The following is a 15,367-nucleotide window of genomic DNA, read 5'->3' as shown; positions in this document are numbered from 1 at the left end:
AATATCCATATATTTAAATATATGGATATAGGATCCACGGTTTAAAATTACAGTTTCGCTCAACTATCTACTTGCATATCTCGACCTAGAATGGTGAATGGTTGAGTTCTATTCTTCCGAGTCCCGGTAATACTAAGCAGAGAAAACTGAAGGTGTATCCAGATAGACACACAACCTGTAATCTTGTTATCATCATAATAGTAGTTAAAAGACGAAGAAAAAAGAAGAGGAAAACTATTATTTATGTAAATATGACCATAGGAACTACTGTTTCACGAATAGATGAGCCCAACATATTCTCATCTTTTAGATAGTCGAGCGGGAACATGACCAGATGGCCGCGGATCTTGGATAGTTTCTCGAGGATTTGCTTGCTTGTGAGATCGGGTTTGGCAATGTGGCCGTGTGGTATACTAGATGTATCCGGAATGAACTGCCGGTGCTGTTCGAATGTATGTACGGTATCATCCGGAACGCATTGGAACAGTTCACGGTATATTACAGAGTTCGTGTCAGCTGTCTTGCGCCAAATATTATAGTAGCAGTGGTCCAAAAGTGGATCGAGCGCCTTGGCGGCTAGCAAACGCTGCTCCTCCTTGTCATCCTGACGTCTAGAGCGTCTAGAGTGGTCAAGTACTTGATCAGGTTGGTCTGCCTCGATGGCTTTGATGACATCCTCGCTATCTGCTGCTGGTGATTCAGATGATAAGCAGCCGTTGCCAGGGTCTCTGAACGGGTTGGTAGGCATTTCATTGTTGGATTCCAACAATTTCGGCCAATCCGTAAAGTCTAACAAACCGAGATGTTCCTTCCACAACTGTAATCGTAGAGTATTAGCAAACTTTGCGGCCTTGTACTGTAGCAAAAAAAAATATTAGCACAGCAATGAAATATATAAAGCGGAATAAAATATCGCAGGCCTACCTCTTTACCATCCATATAGGATGGGATGAGATCTGTATCTTCAATTAACATTCCAACTTCAGAGTCACGGTTACCAAGCATGGATCTGTCATTTACGTTGGCTAAAGACCAGAAAATAATGATAAATCAATCATTGTAGGAAAACAAAGTGCGAAGAGGACAGTTTACCTGAACCGATGATAACCAGTCGATCGTCCACAATAAGGAGCTTGTCGTGGATATAGATCAATTCGCTCACAAAGTGATTAGGATCCTCGTCCGTCAGGTCCTCGATGCTGTTGCAGTCTGATCGATTGGATCCAGACGACGACTTGTCCCCTTCGCGGAACTGGGCACCGCTGTCTGCCTTTTTCGACATTTCGTCCCTGGACTTTTTACTTGCGTCTCTGGGTGCAAGCCTGTCCCAGTTTCGAAGACTGTACCATCCAATGTAATCCGAAGGATTGATGCCAGCTTCTTGCAGTTTTTCCACGATCGAGAATCCACCGCGGGAGATCGAGACGTACTCAAAATGCATTACATTACTGTTTAAACAAAAAGTCAGAAACATCTGCAAAGTGAGTAGTCGTTCTATAGAAGCCTTACCGGGCTGAATAACCTTCGCTTGAAGCCAAGTCTCCTTCGAAGGCAGGAATTAGAGGAATTAAAATGAATATCTTGAATTTTTCACCAGCTTGATGTGCGCGCTTGATGCGTTCCACCATAGCTTGGGCAATCTTGTTGCGGAGCAGCTTATCTTGCTGCGTTGCACTAACTAGTAACAGCAATAGTCAAGAAAACACTCCATCACCCAAATTCAAACACCTAAAATACTTACTGAAGAACTGATTTTCAATGTAGATGAAGTGTTTGGCTTTGCTGATGCATTCCATGTAAGCATTATATATAGAATGCTGCGCGAAGGGCTGAAAATTAGATTTAACATAATCATGAACGAATACGTGTGTAGTGTACCTCGCGTTCTATACCAGAGCTCCACTCTGCCGAGCTGCGTAAAAGCTGAACTCGGCACGATCCCTTGAATTTGCTTTCGTCTCTGGCAGCGACGTATTCACCCTTTGGCATCAAAAACGGAACGCTGGGACGATGCATGCCTTTACTTGCTTTCAAAAAGTTCCATCTCTGAATAAAGTGACGAGCTACATCTCTTGCTATTGGACCGACCTACGGGATCATTTAAGCATCGTTTGCAGTGCTATCCCGAAATTTTGTCTCTTGGCTTACCACACCGATGGTAACATCGTGCCAGGGCATTCTTGGTGTAACTTCTCGGTTCACGAGCGTCTGATCGTATTGTGTCACTAATTAAAGTCCTAAATACGTTATCATATTATTCCAAGCACATTTTTCACTTTTACCATTCGCGAAATCTTTGACGCGTGGATTAGAATAGTCTTGGCCGGGTATCATTTCGTATTCATGTCCGTCTGCCGGATAATCGGCAAGACGATGGGCATGTGTATCCCAGCGACTATGATGAAATGTTTAAAATGAGCTACTTTCGTTTCCATTGTTGCCGACTGTTTCCATACCCATAGCAGAGATCCAAACCACCAATGAATGCTAAACGATTATCGACGACGACGATTTTCTATGGAATAAAGTTAGTGTAACTTGGCCTTTGCTGCCCCTTCTATCACGATGTGTCTCGTGTTACCTCGTGATGCGACCAAAAAAGTACAGTGTTGTCGATCGACCTGTGATCAGGAGACCGTTGCACTTGTCAAATTTTGCATGAGTATCACTGGCATGTTAGAGCCAGTTGCTGCTTCTGTCTCTTACCAATAATATTCGGATGCATGCTCTGCAGCCATTGTTTAGTGTGCGCAGAATCGATCGTCAAGGCAACCTGCATTTCCTTATAGACAACAATGTAAATCATGACTCCTTCGCGGGCTTTGCGCTGAAGCAACCGATCAATGCGGAATTCTTCGTTCTTTGCTGGCGGTCGCCGGAGATACTGGAAGAAGAGAAATAAAGATCGAATCCTACCATGCAGGCTTCGCTATGGCTTACCAGTTCTGGTGAGAGCCACCAATCTGCAATGTAGATTTCAGATTTTGCAGAAAGGATAGCTTCAGCGACAGCGTTGAAATGATCTAACGTGGGTACAAGATAGTAATTTAGCCAAGATATGAGGGATTCTTATCAACGGTGTTTCTATTACCTTCTGCATCAACGAACCACTTGACTTTGGCGTTGTGGCGGATCGGTGCAAAGGAATTAAACCGCTGTGTTTTCACCCAGGGACTTTCCTGCTGCACTTTTCTGATACCGTTCATCCATTCTTCAACTTGTCGTCTGCTGCCCTTGATTGTGATTTTGCGGAAGCGATTCTGCAATGTAATATGATGATGATATTTGCCAAAGATGCCGGGTGTCTGGTTGCTGAATTGGAAACTCTTGTCCAGCAAGAAAACGTCTGTTGGAGAAGTGGATGCAATGTCTGCCAAAAATGCAATGTAAGAGTCACGTAAAATGACCCATTCTCTCGTCCAGGATTGCGTTTTGAGAGTGTGGCAAAGATGTCTGCTTACGAAGCGGACGCGGTTCTCCAGATAGCCCTCTTTGCCCTTCCATCCCATATCCTGCACGATACTGATAGCTGATATCTCAAGGAATTCGCAAATGTCGTAGCTAACAAGCATGTGTGCTTTCTGAAGCAATTGTTTAAGGTATTTTGTCAAGGCTTTTCTTCGATTTAAGGCGGCTTTCTTTCGTTCTTCGCCGTCAAGCTCTTCCTCGTTGTCCATGCCGATACCATGACGGGCCGTTTGAATGATATTCTGCAGCTGGTTAGGGAACGGTGGAGGTGCGGGGACGTAGTCGAACTGGGACTTGACTTTTAGACGATAGTGCAACGCCACGAAATCGGCCATTGTCTTACGAATAACCCACTTTATGTCACCATACTGCAATTCGACCCTGAACACGAGCTGTGTGATACCGAATATCGTTGTGGACTCCGAATCTGTCACTGCAACCTTTAATTGATTATTTAATGAAGCGCATTCTCCTATACGAGATAACGTTTTCCTAGCCCTTACCGAAAGCAAGCCCAACAAAATAGGAGGCTACATTTCCTTCGTTTAGTAACAAACTCATACTCAAACTTGGCAGTTGTATTTACCAGTTTGCGTTTTGAGTTGTCGTACGATAAGGCAATGAAAGGCGGTTCGAAAAGCGGCGGGTAGTACGGAGCAAGCGAGGTTGTAACTTCAGACTCGACTTCCTTAGGATGGTTGGGTAGGCTGTGTATGTTGGAAATAAGTCGCACTTTATCCAGAGTTTTCATCCATTGACGGTGTGCGAATCCTTTTCCTTCTCGCTGTCGATACTCATTCTCGCTTGCTTGAGACGACGATGATGACGATGACGACGAAGACGTTGACGATGAAGGCACCGGTACCGGTGCTGCTGCTGATGATGACGATGATGGTGCGGCAACCGCCGGTGCTGCTCCGCCATCCGCAGCCTGGGATTTTTTAGCCTCATCTTCGGGTTTCGACTGAAAAGGATGCTTGAAATAATTTCGATCGCTGTCGTCGATCTCTGCAAGTGTGGGCTGCCTATCCATCTCCAAATCGTGGGGCGAAGGCAGAGCGTCGTCATCGTTTGTTTGCGGCGTAGTCATTTCGTAAGCTTCCTCCCCAGATGATGTATCTTCTGCTACATTTGATGAGCCATCTATTATTTCTTGGCGTCGGCTAAGCGGCCGTGGCCGTCGTCCAAGACGGGGAATATCCTGTTGGCTGGAACTCCGGCTATCAGCTATACCACCTCCATCAGTCTGATGCTTGAGGCGATCAACCACGCGGTGCCACTGGTTGCGAGCGTCAAATGAAGGAAATGCAGCCGTGGGCGGGCGGCGATTGAGTGCCTGAGGTCTTCGACTCTCGGGGGATTCTGGCGACATTGGGTAGGAGGTACCTTCGTCGTTGTGCGTTGGCGTATAGTGGCTCTCAGCGGCGGTGCTGCTGCTCACGTCTATGCTCGGCGGCACGTTGGCCGGTCTGTGCCTTTGTTTAAAATAGTCGGCAGAGTCGCCAATAGGTGTTGTCATGGCGGAAACGTCGCCAAGCGATACGGTGCTGGAGAAAGGCGTAAAGAGAGAACGAGTAAAAGAAGAAGAAAAAAATGTGCGCTCTCCCTTTTTCGACAAGCATCATGGCAAAACGGCGGGCGGCGCTTGATTTAACATATCACCATTGTTCTTTTTGTCTTTCATCATGCATTGCGCGCGCCGAATAGGAAAGCTGTCATTGGGTTACAAAAAATTGGCTGCCATTTATCAGCCGTATAAGTCACTGGACCTCTCAAATTTCCTATGCATTACGTTCATGCGGTTATATATTTAGCACTGCCTATTTGGCGCATGCACAGACCTTTGCAGTACTCCGTGGACAGGCTTAAGGAGACTTGCTGCAGCGTAGTAGTGGTAGTAGTCCTCAAAGACATTATGTAGCACCAACGTAATGCCTTGAGCACCTCATTAAATTAGCACTAAATTCTCGTGTTCCTTCTTCCTATTTAACCCAAACTACATGTTATATTATTACTCTTATGTATATATTATCATCATTACGTATGTGGTAGTGTAGTACTCAAAAGATATGCACAGATTAAAAATGCTAAATATGTACCGGATTCGAATAATGCTTTCTATCCTTCTAGTTCTTTCTCTTTTCTTCTTCTATTGTTGGATCAGCGTTGCGCTCGAGAATATTGCGTTAAATAATTGGACTTGTCTGTTGTTGACAATGTCGTCACTGGCTTTGTAGCAATGTTTGATGGAAAGTCTTTCCGACTGATTACTTTGAGAAAATCCTGTTCTCCGAGTAACCATCCAGGCTCGCGATCGAGCATCGTTGCTGCCTCCTCTCTTGGCTCATATGAGTTCGACAGGCTTAGCTGCAATCGACACGGCAGCAGTAGAGGTCCAGTATCCTGCAAAGTTGTTGAGTGTCGGCAAGCATACAAACAATCCAGACAACAAGGAAGGCATACCATTGACCGATAAGTTGAGGGTGGGGTGAGGATCAGGTCTTCGAATATCTGATTCCAGAGTGTATTTCGCCGTACGATATCGTGCTGCAAGAGTTCTTGGGGTTTGTACATTAATTGCTTGCGCCGCTGCACCATGCTGAGCAATATACGACGCGCCTTGATGCCCAAGGAACCAGGCTGGGGTGGCACGGCAGCCGCAGCCATTGCTGGCAAAAGTTGCGTTGTGCCATCCAAGTGAACGCACGTAGGAGCGAATATGATTGCCAGGTTCGTCGCGGTCATCTTGTTGACTATGCAATGTTGGCTGATGTCATGCGCTAACTCCAGTACGTAGTACAGCAAATCTCGATATTCACGGGGCAATGCCTGGCAGAGATCAATGAGTCGATGCACCCTGCTCGCTCTGTCCTCTCTGTCATCTGTGATATGCGAGGTCGCGTTGAGCAGGCAGAAACACAAAACAACGCAAGAAATTATATTTACCGTATGCGTTCAGCATTGTAGACTGGTAAGTTGCTGGGATCACAGCCTCGGGTAGGAGACGAAGGTAGCGTTTGAATAGCCCAGCAACAGCGTGGATGGGTATCTGACTGAGGTCAATGTTACTTTTGCATGCTTCGAACTGCTCCTGTAATTTGTCCATGAGTGCTGAAGAGCCCGAGTGTCGAAAGATGCCTTCCACGCTAAGTCCTGGAATGTATAATTAATACACAAGATCTATTACTGCAAAAGTATTTGATTTATCGGCACCTCTGCGTCTGATTTCTTGCTCGCATTTCGCAAGCACTGTCGGTACGGTCAAATTAGCGGCGGTTGTAAATCCAGAGCGCTCGACAGCAAATGAAAGGCTGCCCCCGAAAAGTCTTGTGTGCCGCTGCTGCTGATGATGTCCAATAGCCATGAAAGGGTGTGTAAGAAAGGAATGTGAGGAAAAAGATCTCAACAAGGAACTCTAGCCGGGTTTTCTTTAATAGCTCTCGGAAAATTTAAAAAAGAAAATAACTAATTCGTATGTAATGCATTGAGAGAGACGATAGATGCTGCTACTTGTGTTTCTAGTTGTTGGTTTAAAAATAGAAAACATAGATACATGGTGACAACAAGCAAACTTCTTTTCTACGGTCACGATGTCGTCTGTTGCAATCACTCACACGCACATTGAACAAGACATAACGTCGGCTTTGATCCACCTTCCTTTTTTGAAAAGAGCGCGCGCGTATGTTGTGTCTTGTGGATATCACCGTGCATTGATGCTCTCTCCACAGTAAAGATCTTGATTCTCTTTATTCGGAATATTTCACCATGGGAACAGTTCTCAACAACTGCACGATTCTTGAAGCGATGTTCCGTGAAATGGAACACAAGACATGTGGAGTTTGCAGGGGCAAGATCGTGTTTGCATCGAGAGATCAGAGCAGAGAAGTGCTCGGTGCAGCAGCGTATTGCAATCACTGCAAATCGTTTGTTGAACAATACAACTCTTCGTTGAGACTGGATATGACCGTGTATCAAGATGACGACATCGTCCGGCATGTTTCTGCATTTGATAAGTCCCTTGAACCTTTCCTTGGATGTTCCATGAAACGCCTGATAGAGGTAAAAACATATTTGTCATTGATTGCATAGCAACATCTCACATTATCGATGATTAGCTCGCTAGGAAACATCCAAACCTCCTTGGAGAGCTTGAAGAGAAGTTGCAGGGATTAAGATGCCATCTGATCCTAAAAAAGAAACAAAAGGTAATGTTAACATCGAGTAGAGATAGTATGCATGTAGGATAGAGAATAATTAATCTACTCTACTTAGAATATGGGTCTGCCTGTCGTGGACGGGATTATTCCTGCAGAAGCCTACTGGGATCCGCATTTAGACAGCAGCAGTTCACCAAATGCATAGTTCCACCAAGCTTATCTCTTGCAGTCATCACGCATACTGTAGCATGGATACCCCCGACTCCAAGCGTCTTCCATATTTTATTATTATCATATGTATCATTCTTCATACAAACATATACACGCATGATGTATATATTTTTCAGCTCCTTTATTCTACCCCAAGCAATGTAAATAGAAACTTCGTCTAGGCTTACCAGCTGTCAAACTGTCAATGGACAACAGCACCCGTTTTTCTCCGCTAGAAATGTTAATGATCTTCCAATTGCTGCTCCTGGAACCAGACGTTTTCCGGAACATGCTACATCTTTGACAGCTGTAGCATATTGGGAAAAGGTAGTCTGACGTAGCACGGGGAAAGCAGAAAAACAGAGCGTTGATCAAGACCTATCTATTACTACTTTCAGGGGCAAAAAGCTAGTACACATGGAGCTTTTGGATCACGCTGCTCCATCCTTTGCTTAACAAAATATTACCAGTCTGCACCCTAAGCTATGCATTCCTCGTGTATACCTGTCGGTGTGTGTGCACGCGTGGTAGTAGATTGGAGTTATGCTCGTGGACGCCGGGGCACCTCGTGCAATGCTTCGCGTGTCCCAGCCCGTCCGCCGCAGAATTCACCGGCCGAACCCCGATACTCAAAAGTGGGTGTCGCGCCGTTTGCATCACAGGTCAGACGTCGTCCCTCTCTCTCTTTTTTTCCCTTTATACCATCTGAGCAATGTCCTGGCAGCAATACGTCGACAGCAACCTTGTTGGTACCGGCCATGTTAGCAAGGCCGCCATCTATGGCCTCAACGGCGGTCAGTGGGCCGTTTCACCGGGATTCTCTGTAAGTCATCTCCTAATGTACCTCTCGCGTCTTACTTTATCGTCGACCTTGCTAAACTCTCAACCTCTCCTTTCTTTAGCTTTCTTCCAATGAAATCCAAGAACTCAAGAATGGCTTCACCAACGCAGACCAGGTGCAAGCTTCCGGTGTCCATGTGAACGGTGTAAAGTACTTGACCCTTAGAGCCGACGACCGTTCAATCTACGGCAAGAAGGTATGCATACGCAGCAGCAGCTGTGGCAGGCAGAAATTCGGTTTTTTGGAAACTTACATGTTGAACGCTGCAGGGAGCCGATGGTGTTTGCATTGTGAAGACCAACCAGGCTATTTTGGTGGGTGTGTACACCGAAGGCATCCAGCCTGGACAATGCACCAAGGTCGTTGAAGGTTTAGCAGACTACTTGATCTCCGTTGGCTACGTAAGTGCTATATTCGGATGCATCACCTCCGCCCGTGCTCATGCTCACTCGCTCTTGCTTTTCCTTTTGCTCCATTTCCTCCTTTTGCTCTATTCGACAGTAATGATATATCAAAATAAACAACAAACAAGGAATATTCAAGAATATCCATCGTGTAAAACTCGTCATCAGCTTTTCCATTTTTCCTCATTTTTCTGAGGAACTGAAATAAAAACACTCAAGTTCGGTTTTTCGTGTATAAACTTTGTTGGTGTGCGGAGGTGATCAGAGATCGCCCCACAACTTTCGTCCTCCTCCACTTTCTGATGGTCGACTTGAAAGGTTGGATATATAAAAATATTATGGAAAAGGAACGACACGCTCATGAACACGTTGTAAAGTACTGATTCTCGGTGCCGGTTACGGCACTCGGTTGCAGCGAGACCTCGAGGCATCCTCTGAACACAAGCACCTGCTTGGCGTGCCCAAGGCACTGCTACCACTCGGCGATCGGGATGCGCTCATCACGCACTGGCTCGAGCTCTTCTCAAAACACAACATTAACGACATTTACATTGTATGCAACGGCGCCACCTACGACGCATTCTGCGGATGGGCTGAACGCAACAACGTGCCAAAGGACCGGATCGTCAGCGACGGCACGCTTACGAACGAGACCCGGCTGGGTGCAGTGCCTGACATCAAATTTGGCATTAAGCACTTTGGACTTGAAAGGGAAACGGTGCTTGTCATCGGGGGAGATACACTGTTCCTGAAGGATTTCTCGCTGCAGGACTTGCTGCACAAAATTACGCCCGGACAATGCATGGTCACTACCTATCCCGTACCTGAGCATCTTGTCCACAAGCACGGTATTGTCGAAACTGACAGCAACGGTGTCATGACCAACTTTTTGGAGAAACCTGATCCGTCCGAAACATCCTCCCGCTCTGCCTGCCCGTGCTTTTACGTGTTTGACCCAAAGTCCTTGCCGCTGCTCGACGAGTTCATTGCTGCGTGCCAAGGCCAGCCAAAGGAGACATTCGACGCGACCGGCAAGTTCCTCACATACTTGTACCCTCGCTTCAAAGTCGCAACATACCCAATCTCTGGACGGATAGATGTTGGTGGATTGCAGTCATACTTTGAGGCCAACGAGTACTTTAAACAATAAGAGACAACACTACTCCAGCTCCTAAACAGCAATAGAAAGTTTTTTCCTTTTGTCCTCCCATCGATAAACCTTTTTAATTTATTCGTTTTTCTTTTCATCCTTGTCTTCTGTTTCCTCTGGAAGATCATATTCAAATGCAACATCCCATCGTGACCCCGGTGCCCGTGCACTCACATATTTGATAAACCGCATTACTCCTTCATCTCGAAGAACCAAAGACAACTCGTTGGATCCGGCCGTCATGGTCAACAATGCGCCCTCCTCATCAGCCGCTTTGTACGTTGCCGGATCCTCCTCATCGTCGTGAGGTGCCATGTAGCACTCATATCCACCACACTCTCCACTTTCCCACTGTTCACTGCCAGGCGCAGTAGCCATGCAGAATGTCAGATCAAGCACCCCCTGGCCACGAGTGTTTGTGGTTGCCAAGGTATAATCGTGTCCAGGACGGAAGCGTCGTACCTGACCACGGTAGCCTTGTGGAACAAGCTGGGACACGATCGCGAGCCATCGTCTGAACGTTTCGGTCTCGAATTTCGATTTCAGGTCTGCAAATGGATTCTCGCTGCTCTTCACAGTATCCTTGAGCGTCAAGTAACGGCATCGATGTGGCGGGCCGTGTACACTCCATTCATCATTTACACCTGTGCCGTGTGGTGCCATCACTCCCTGCTGGAACTGCTCTTTATCCAACCGTGTCGCCAGCGCTTGCAACTTTTCAAAGTACTCCTTGTTAAGGATATCTTTGAGCTGAACAGCCGACTCGTCTGCAAATCTATCTGAGACCTGCTCCAGTACATCCATCTTGAGATAGTGCGGGTTAATCCACGTAGCCAACTCGCGTAAATCGTCCTCGGTCAATCCATTTGGCTGTTCCTCCAACCACGCAGAGTAGTGTACAAACTTTTCGCTCGAGTCAGTCTCTTGCAGTTGCTCGAGAGACGACTTGGATTGGGTCACTTCCTTCTCGGCCTTGTAGCCAGGCTCCCCTTCCTGAGGGATATGGAACCAGCCAGAGATACTCAATCTCGGTTTACCTTCCGGCACAACTTCCTCAACAGAGTGGAACGAGTGGCCGGGCTGCACTGTAAACATGACAAACTGGTTCCACTGGGGCGGGATCACCACGCTAGGCTCAACATCCGGTGTTCCCTTTTCAACAACTGGATACAGTTCCAACGCACCACCGTATTTGGGATCCCAGGCTTCGTCAGGATCGGTCAAGTATAAAATATACGAAACACGACGAGTGCCAATCACATCGTCGTGGTTGAGCAAGTGGCATCCTTCCTTGTAGTTGTTGATACTCATGTCTGTTTTCGAACCAGATAGTGGACCAGAGTCTGTGACGGACGAGATAAAGTCGCGAAACTCTTGCGAATACAATGCATTTCGAAGTTCAAACAAGCTGGAAAGTTGCTTCAACTCTTCGGCCGGGAGACCGTCCATATTTGCCAAATCGCCCGTTTGATGTACCTTGTATTATCGATGAGTACATTGATCCTTTTACTACAGTTGCTTATACTTCGCTTAACAAATACCTTGTAGATATCAGTCTCTTTCAGTGTGAAATGCAAATTGTCAAAGATCTCTTTGCGGACACGTCGCAGTAGATCGTCATTGATGAGTTTCTCTATTTTGCAATGCAGGTATGGTTTGGATTCCATAAAGGATTTGCGTATGCTCTCGAGTGAAGAAGTCTCGAATAAACCTTCGTGGAACTTTGCATATAAATCGTCGCTAGTTCTAGCTCGCTTGTTGGATCGGTCGTTGTCTTCTGACATTGCGGTTGGTTAAAGAGGACAGAGAAATTTTTCGTTTAATTGCCAGTAGGTTAAGGGACGGAGGCGGGAGAGTTTAATACAAGTTCTTTTTTTTTAAATTACATGCTATCGAGTAAAATACATGCAGGGATGGATAATTAAACAGTTATTGTGCGTGTAATGCACATATATAAATAATAGGGGAGGGGGGTTTAGTCATCTATACCAACTTCAGCGTCGGCTGCAAGGATGTCTTGCAAATCCGATGGGTAAAGTTCGTAGTAAATGCGTCGGATATCTTCGGCGTTCACCAGAATATCCTGCAATTCATCGTTCGTGAGGTCGCTTCCATTTTCCGGTTCTGATGGCATGACAGCAACGTCGATAGGTTCCGGCCAGTACTCTTGTTCCTGAAGCGTGACCGTAGTCGCGTTCTCTTGTACCTTGATATACTCGATCGGTTCAACTGCATATTTGAACTTTATCTTCCTTGGCTTGACTTCGATTTCCCTTGTTTCATAGGACATGGGGCACAAGAGATCCTGCGGGTCAAAAGAGCCCGCGGCTGCTCTGGGACACGCTGATACACGCGTGTGCCACCTTGCACCCGTTGCATCAAGTTCATCGAGCGATTTGAGATATCCCCACAAGTCCAGCACTGGGAGCTGTTCAAAATCTGGCAGACGATGACCAGGCAGCTGAGCCAGTATCGTGTCGCGCTGCATAAGAGGCACGAGGAACGCATCCACAGTTGATAGTCTCCGAGATTCGTTTTTGACGTGTGTACCCATCTCTAGATGGTTAGTGGAGAAGGATTCAAATGACTGGAAGTTTGGATAAAGCATGACATATGCTCGTAAGTAAACTAGTTCGATGAAGTACTTTTTCCACGACCGTTTCCATCGCGTTGAGCGACTCTTTGGCACCGTTATGTTTAACAGTTGTTGATGCTGCTCGTCGAGTAGGCGCACGGTCACGTACTCGTGGAACTCTCGCCAGTGTTCTGGGAAATACAGGGCGCCCCAGCTGCAAGGAACTTGGCTGACATATGGCGTGCGTGGAGGATATGCGTGTTGCAAGACATTGTCTGGATGGAAGGGTCGTCGTCCTTCAGGCCGCAATTCAACGTTGCGAGGCGAGTATAAGCTAATACCATACATATATGTCAATGCATTCACGTTGCCTGTATATCTGTATTGCAAGAGACTATATTTTGCCCACACGTAAAAGAGTGGGGACACTTGGACGTCATCCTCAAGCAAAACTGCATAGTCGTCGTTGTGGCGAGGATACCAAGATTCCACGATCGCTGGCAACAATCCTCCTTTCCGGATCCTATGTCTCAGTGTCTTCGAACCATGCCGCCACTGGAAATTATTTACAAGCATCCGTGTAACCCGATCCGACGACTGCTCCAAATGTATCGCGAGATTCACATTATCGCCGAGATAGAAACTCTTGTCGATAGAATCCAAGAGTCGTGAGAGTGAGTGCGGCCGTCGATCCGTGACAATAACAAGGTTGATTTCAGGAACGTGCCAATCTAATTGAGGCAAAGTTTAGATTCCGTTACCGTTCAGATGGTGCGTTACCATTTGCAAGACTCACTTTTCAATGCTCTAGGATCCAGCTCTGCTATCCACAGCGCATGCACTACCTCGTCAAGCGGAAGCCCAATGGCGGCAACGTTTCGCGACTTTAGCTCCAGCTGCAGTGCCTGCACTGCAGCGCTGCGCTCGTCAGAGATATAGATGACCGCGGCCGGTTGGATAGCTTCCACAAGCAAGCCAACGTCGGAAGCAGACGTTGCTGCTACTCCAGTCGCCGCCGCGTCGATGTCATGGACAACAACGTTGCTGTGGCATTCGGTAGCCTTTAGGACCTTTCTTAGCTTTTGGCCTGACATTCCTCGTTCGCGGCCGGTTACTACTGCGTGGATAGTAAATTCATATCGGCACATGAGAGGATGCAACGCCATAGCTTGCTCAGGTCCATCAATGAAGAATAGCACGGTTTCCAATTGCTCCTTTGCTCTTCTAGCTGTAATTTGCCGCCGATCCAGAGCTGTCGGAATGGTATTCAACTCGAGCTCTCGACTCCAAACACCGACATCGTTGTAATAATCGGCTTTGATTCGTTCGCAAAATGATGGTAAGGACAATTCAAATCTCGAGAAAGAAGGCAGTGCAATGGCGGGTATATTAAATTGACGCAGAAGCGATCGTGATATGTGGTATTCAAAAGGAATCGAAGAATGAGCTGTTAGATGCTTTATCCATGACTTCCGTATCACCCAGCTACCGTGGATAACGTCGGCAGGTTGCGTGACACTCGGTAAAACATCAAATGCTGCAGGTAAGCAAAGAATGTCACCGTTGCCATGAAAGCTGCTGGGTAACAAAGTCGCCTGAGTGCCTAAAAGCGTGTTTTCGTATTCGGGCGTATGTAAAAGTCGCAGCATAGATTCGAGGTATCTTGGAGATGGCGTGACATCTTGCTCCAGGAGCCAAATCCAGTCGGACTGGATTGTCTGTAACTTTGCCACCCAACCCACTTTGTCGGTAGCCACGATGTGGACCGACTTTAACTCTCTCACCGAGTCCACAGTTGAGTGTATTGTAGGACAGATATCCACATCACAAAAAATCCATATGTTGTCAGGGCGCTTCGTTTGAGACGCGATGGCAAGTAATTGCGATTTGATCTGAGGACTATCTGTGACACGAACAACAGCTGTCAAATCAACGTTTGGATCGGGTGCCTGATCTAAAAGCGACGCTATCTCTAATACGTCGTGGCCCTTTCGAGTATAATACATTAATGCTGATAAGAATGGCGCATTTTCGTTGGCTGACTCGAAAGCCCATGTTCCATCTTCATTTTACAAAGTTATACAAGCATATATAGATCAGTTATTACTATCATTCGCACTAGAGTCAAATCCCCTTTCTATACCTTGTTTCCACGTTGAGAAATCAGGCCAATATGAATCGTGAACTGGAGGACGATCGTTTAGGACAGTATAGTTATTCGGGATTGGTGTTGTTGTTGTGGTGAATGCGGGTGATTCTCCTGCTGACGAAGTGTCAAGGAGATCTGAATCGAGAATGGAGGCTGGGGCTAGGGTAAACGATAGGTGGCCGAGGTATAAAGACAAGAAGCCAGCGAGAGATATATACACAAGGAATCGCCAGACCCTCCTGCGTGGATGCGACGACCTCATTCACTGTTCGCTACAGGGATACAAAGCGATTGGAAAGGAGGAGGCGTCGGTTAACAAAGGGTCGTTGGTAAAAAGGGCCCACAGGAAGGCTATATATGGCGGATAAAGGTAGAGCGGAAACGTGGAAAGGGTGAGAGAGAAGAATAGAAAA

The 15,367-nt window shown here is 46.6% G+C and overlaps 7 protein-coding genes across 7 annotated transcripts; 3 read left to right on the top strand and 4 right to left on the bottom strand.

The window, feature by feature from the left end:
• Positions 1–241: 241 nt before the first annotated feature.
• VTP01DRAFT_7843 (uncharacterized protein) lies at positions 242–4,987 on the bottom strand (the record flags this gene model as incomplete). The annotated part of the gene is made up of 15 exons (XM_069386899.1): positions 242–856; positions 925–1,025; positions 1,093–1,448; positions 1,510–1,678; positions 1,742–1,817; positions 1,879–2,088; positions 2,149–2,225; positions 2,283–2,395; positions 2,457–2,515; positions 2,582–2,643; positions 2,707–2,884; positions 2,941–3,023; positions 3,092–3,908; positions 3,972–3,998; positions 4,055–4,987. 15 exons carry the CDS (start codon positions 4,985–4,987, stop codon positions 242–244), a joined length of 3,876 nt encoding a protein of 1,291 aa, XP_069242308.1.
• A 641-nt stretch (positions 4,988–5,628) lies between these two features.
• VTP01DRAFT_7842 (uncharacterized protein) lies at positions 5,629–6,832 on the bottom strand (the record flags this gene model as incomplete). The annotated part of the gene is made up of 4 exons (XM_069386898.1): positions 5,629–5,871; positions 5,932–6,350; positions 6,415–6,621; positions 6,682–6,832. The coding sequence occupies 4 exons, from the start codon at positions 6,830–6,832 to the stop codon at positions 5,629–5,631; spliced, it is 1,020 nt and encodes a 339-aa protein (XP_069242307.1).
• Positions 6,833–7,233: 401 nt separating this feature from the next.
• On the top strand, positions 7,234–7,830 carry VTP01DRAFT_7841 (uncharacterized protein; the record flags this gene model as incomplete). The annotated part of the gene is made up of 3 exons (XM_069386897.1): positions 7,234–7,527; positions 7,584–7,673; positions 7,741–7,830. 3 exons carry the CDS (start codon positions 7,234–7,236, stop codon positions 7,828–7,830), a joined length of 474 nt encoding a protein of 157 aa, XP_069242306.1.
• A 717-nt stretch (positions 7,831–8,547) lies between these two features.
• VTP01DRAFT_7840 (uncharacterized protein) lies at positions 8,548–9,275 on the top strand (the record flags this gene model as incomplete). The annotated part of the gene is made up of 3 exons (XM_069386896.1): positions 8,548–8,658; positions 8,738–8,872; positions 8,946–9,275. The coding sequence occupies 3 exons, from the start codon at positions 8,548–8,550 to the stop codon at positions 9,273–9,275; spliced, it is 576 nt and encodes a 191-aa protein (XP_069242305.1).
• A 107-nt stretch (positions 9,276–9,382) lies between these two features.
• On the top strand, positions 9,383–10,230 carry VTP01DRAFT_7839 (uncharacterized protein; the record flags this gene model as incomplete). The annotated part of the gene is made up of 2 exons (XM_069386894.1): positions 9,383–9,398; positions 9,458–10,230. 2 exons carry the CDS (start codon positions 9,383–9,385, stop codon positions 10,228–10,230), a joined length of 789 nt encoding a protein of 262 aa, XP_069242304.1.
• Positions 10,231–10,308: 78 nt separating this feature from the next.
• VTP01DRAFT_7838 (uncharacterized protein) lies at positions 10,309–12,014 on the bottom strand (the record flags this gene model as incomplete). The annotated part of the gene is made up of 2 exons (XM_069386893.1): positions 10,309–11,706; positions 11,772–12,014. 2 exons carry the CDS (start codon positions 12,012–12,014, stop codon positions 10,309–10,311), a joined length of 1,641 nt encoding a protein of 546 aa, XP_069242303.1.
• A 191-nt stretch (positions 12,015–12,205) lies between these two features.
• VTP01DRAFT_7837 (uncharacterized protein) lies at positions 12,206–15,216 on the bottom strand (the record flags this gene model as incomplete). Its single annotated transcript, XM_069386892.1, has 3 exons — positions 12,206–13,536; positions 13,602–14,867; positions 14,949–15,216. 3 exons carry the CDS (start codon positions 15,214–15,216, stop codon positions 12,206–12,208), a joined length of 2,865 nt encoding a protein of 954 aa, XP_069242302.1.
• Positions 15,217–15,367: the final 151 nt, after the last annotated feature.

The sequence above is a fragment of the Rhizomucor pusillus genome (genome assembly GCF_041956525.1).
Source record: "Rhizomucor pusillus strain CBS 183.67 unplaced genomic scaffold VTP01scaffold_4, whole genome shotgun sequence".
In the NCBI taxonomy this organism is placed as follows: domain Eukaryota; kingdom Fungi; phylum Mucoromycota; class Mucoromycetes; order Mucorales; family Lichtheimiaceae; genus Rhizomucor; species Rhizomucor pusillus.
The sequence above is the reverse complement of the archived record's forward strand: the minus strand, read 5'-3'. Positions and strand labels throughout refer to the sequence as shown.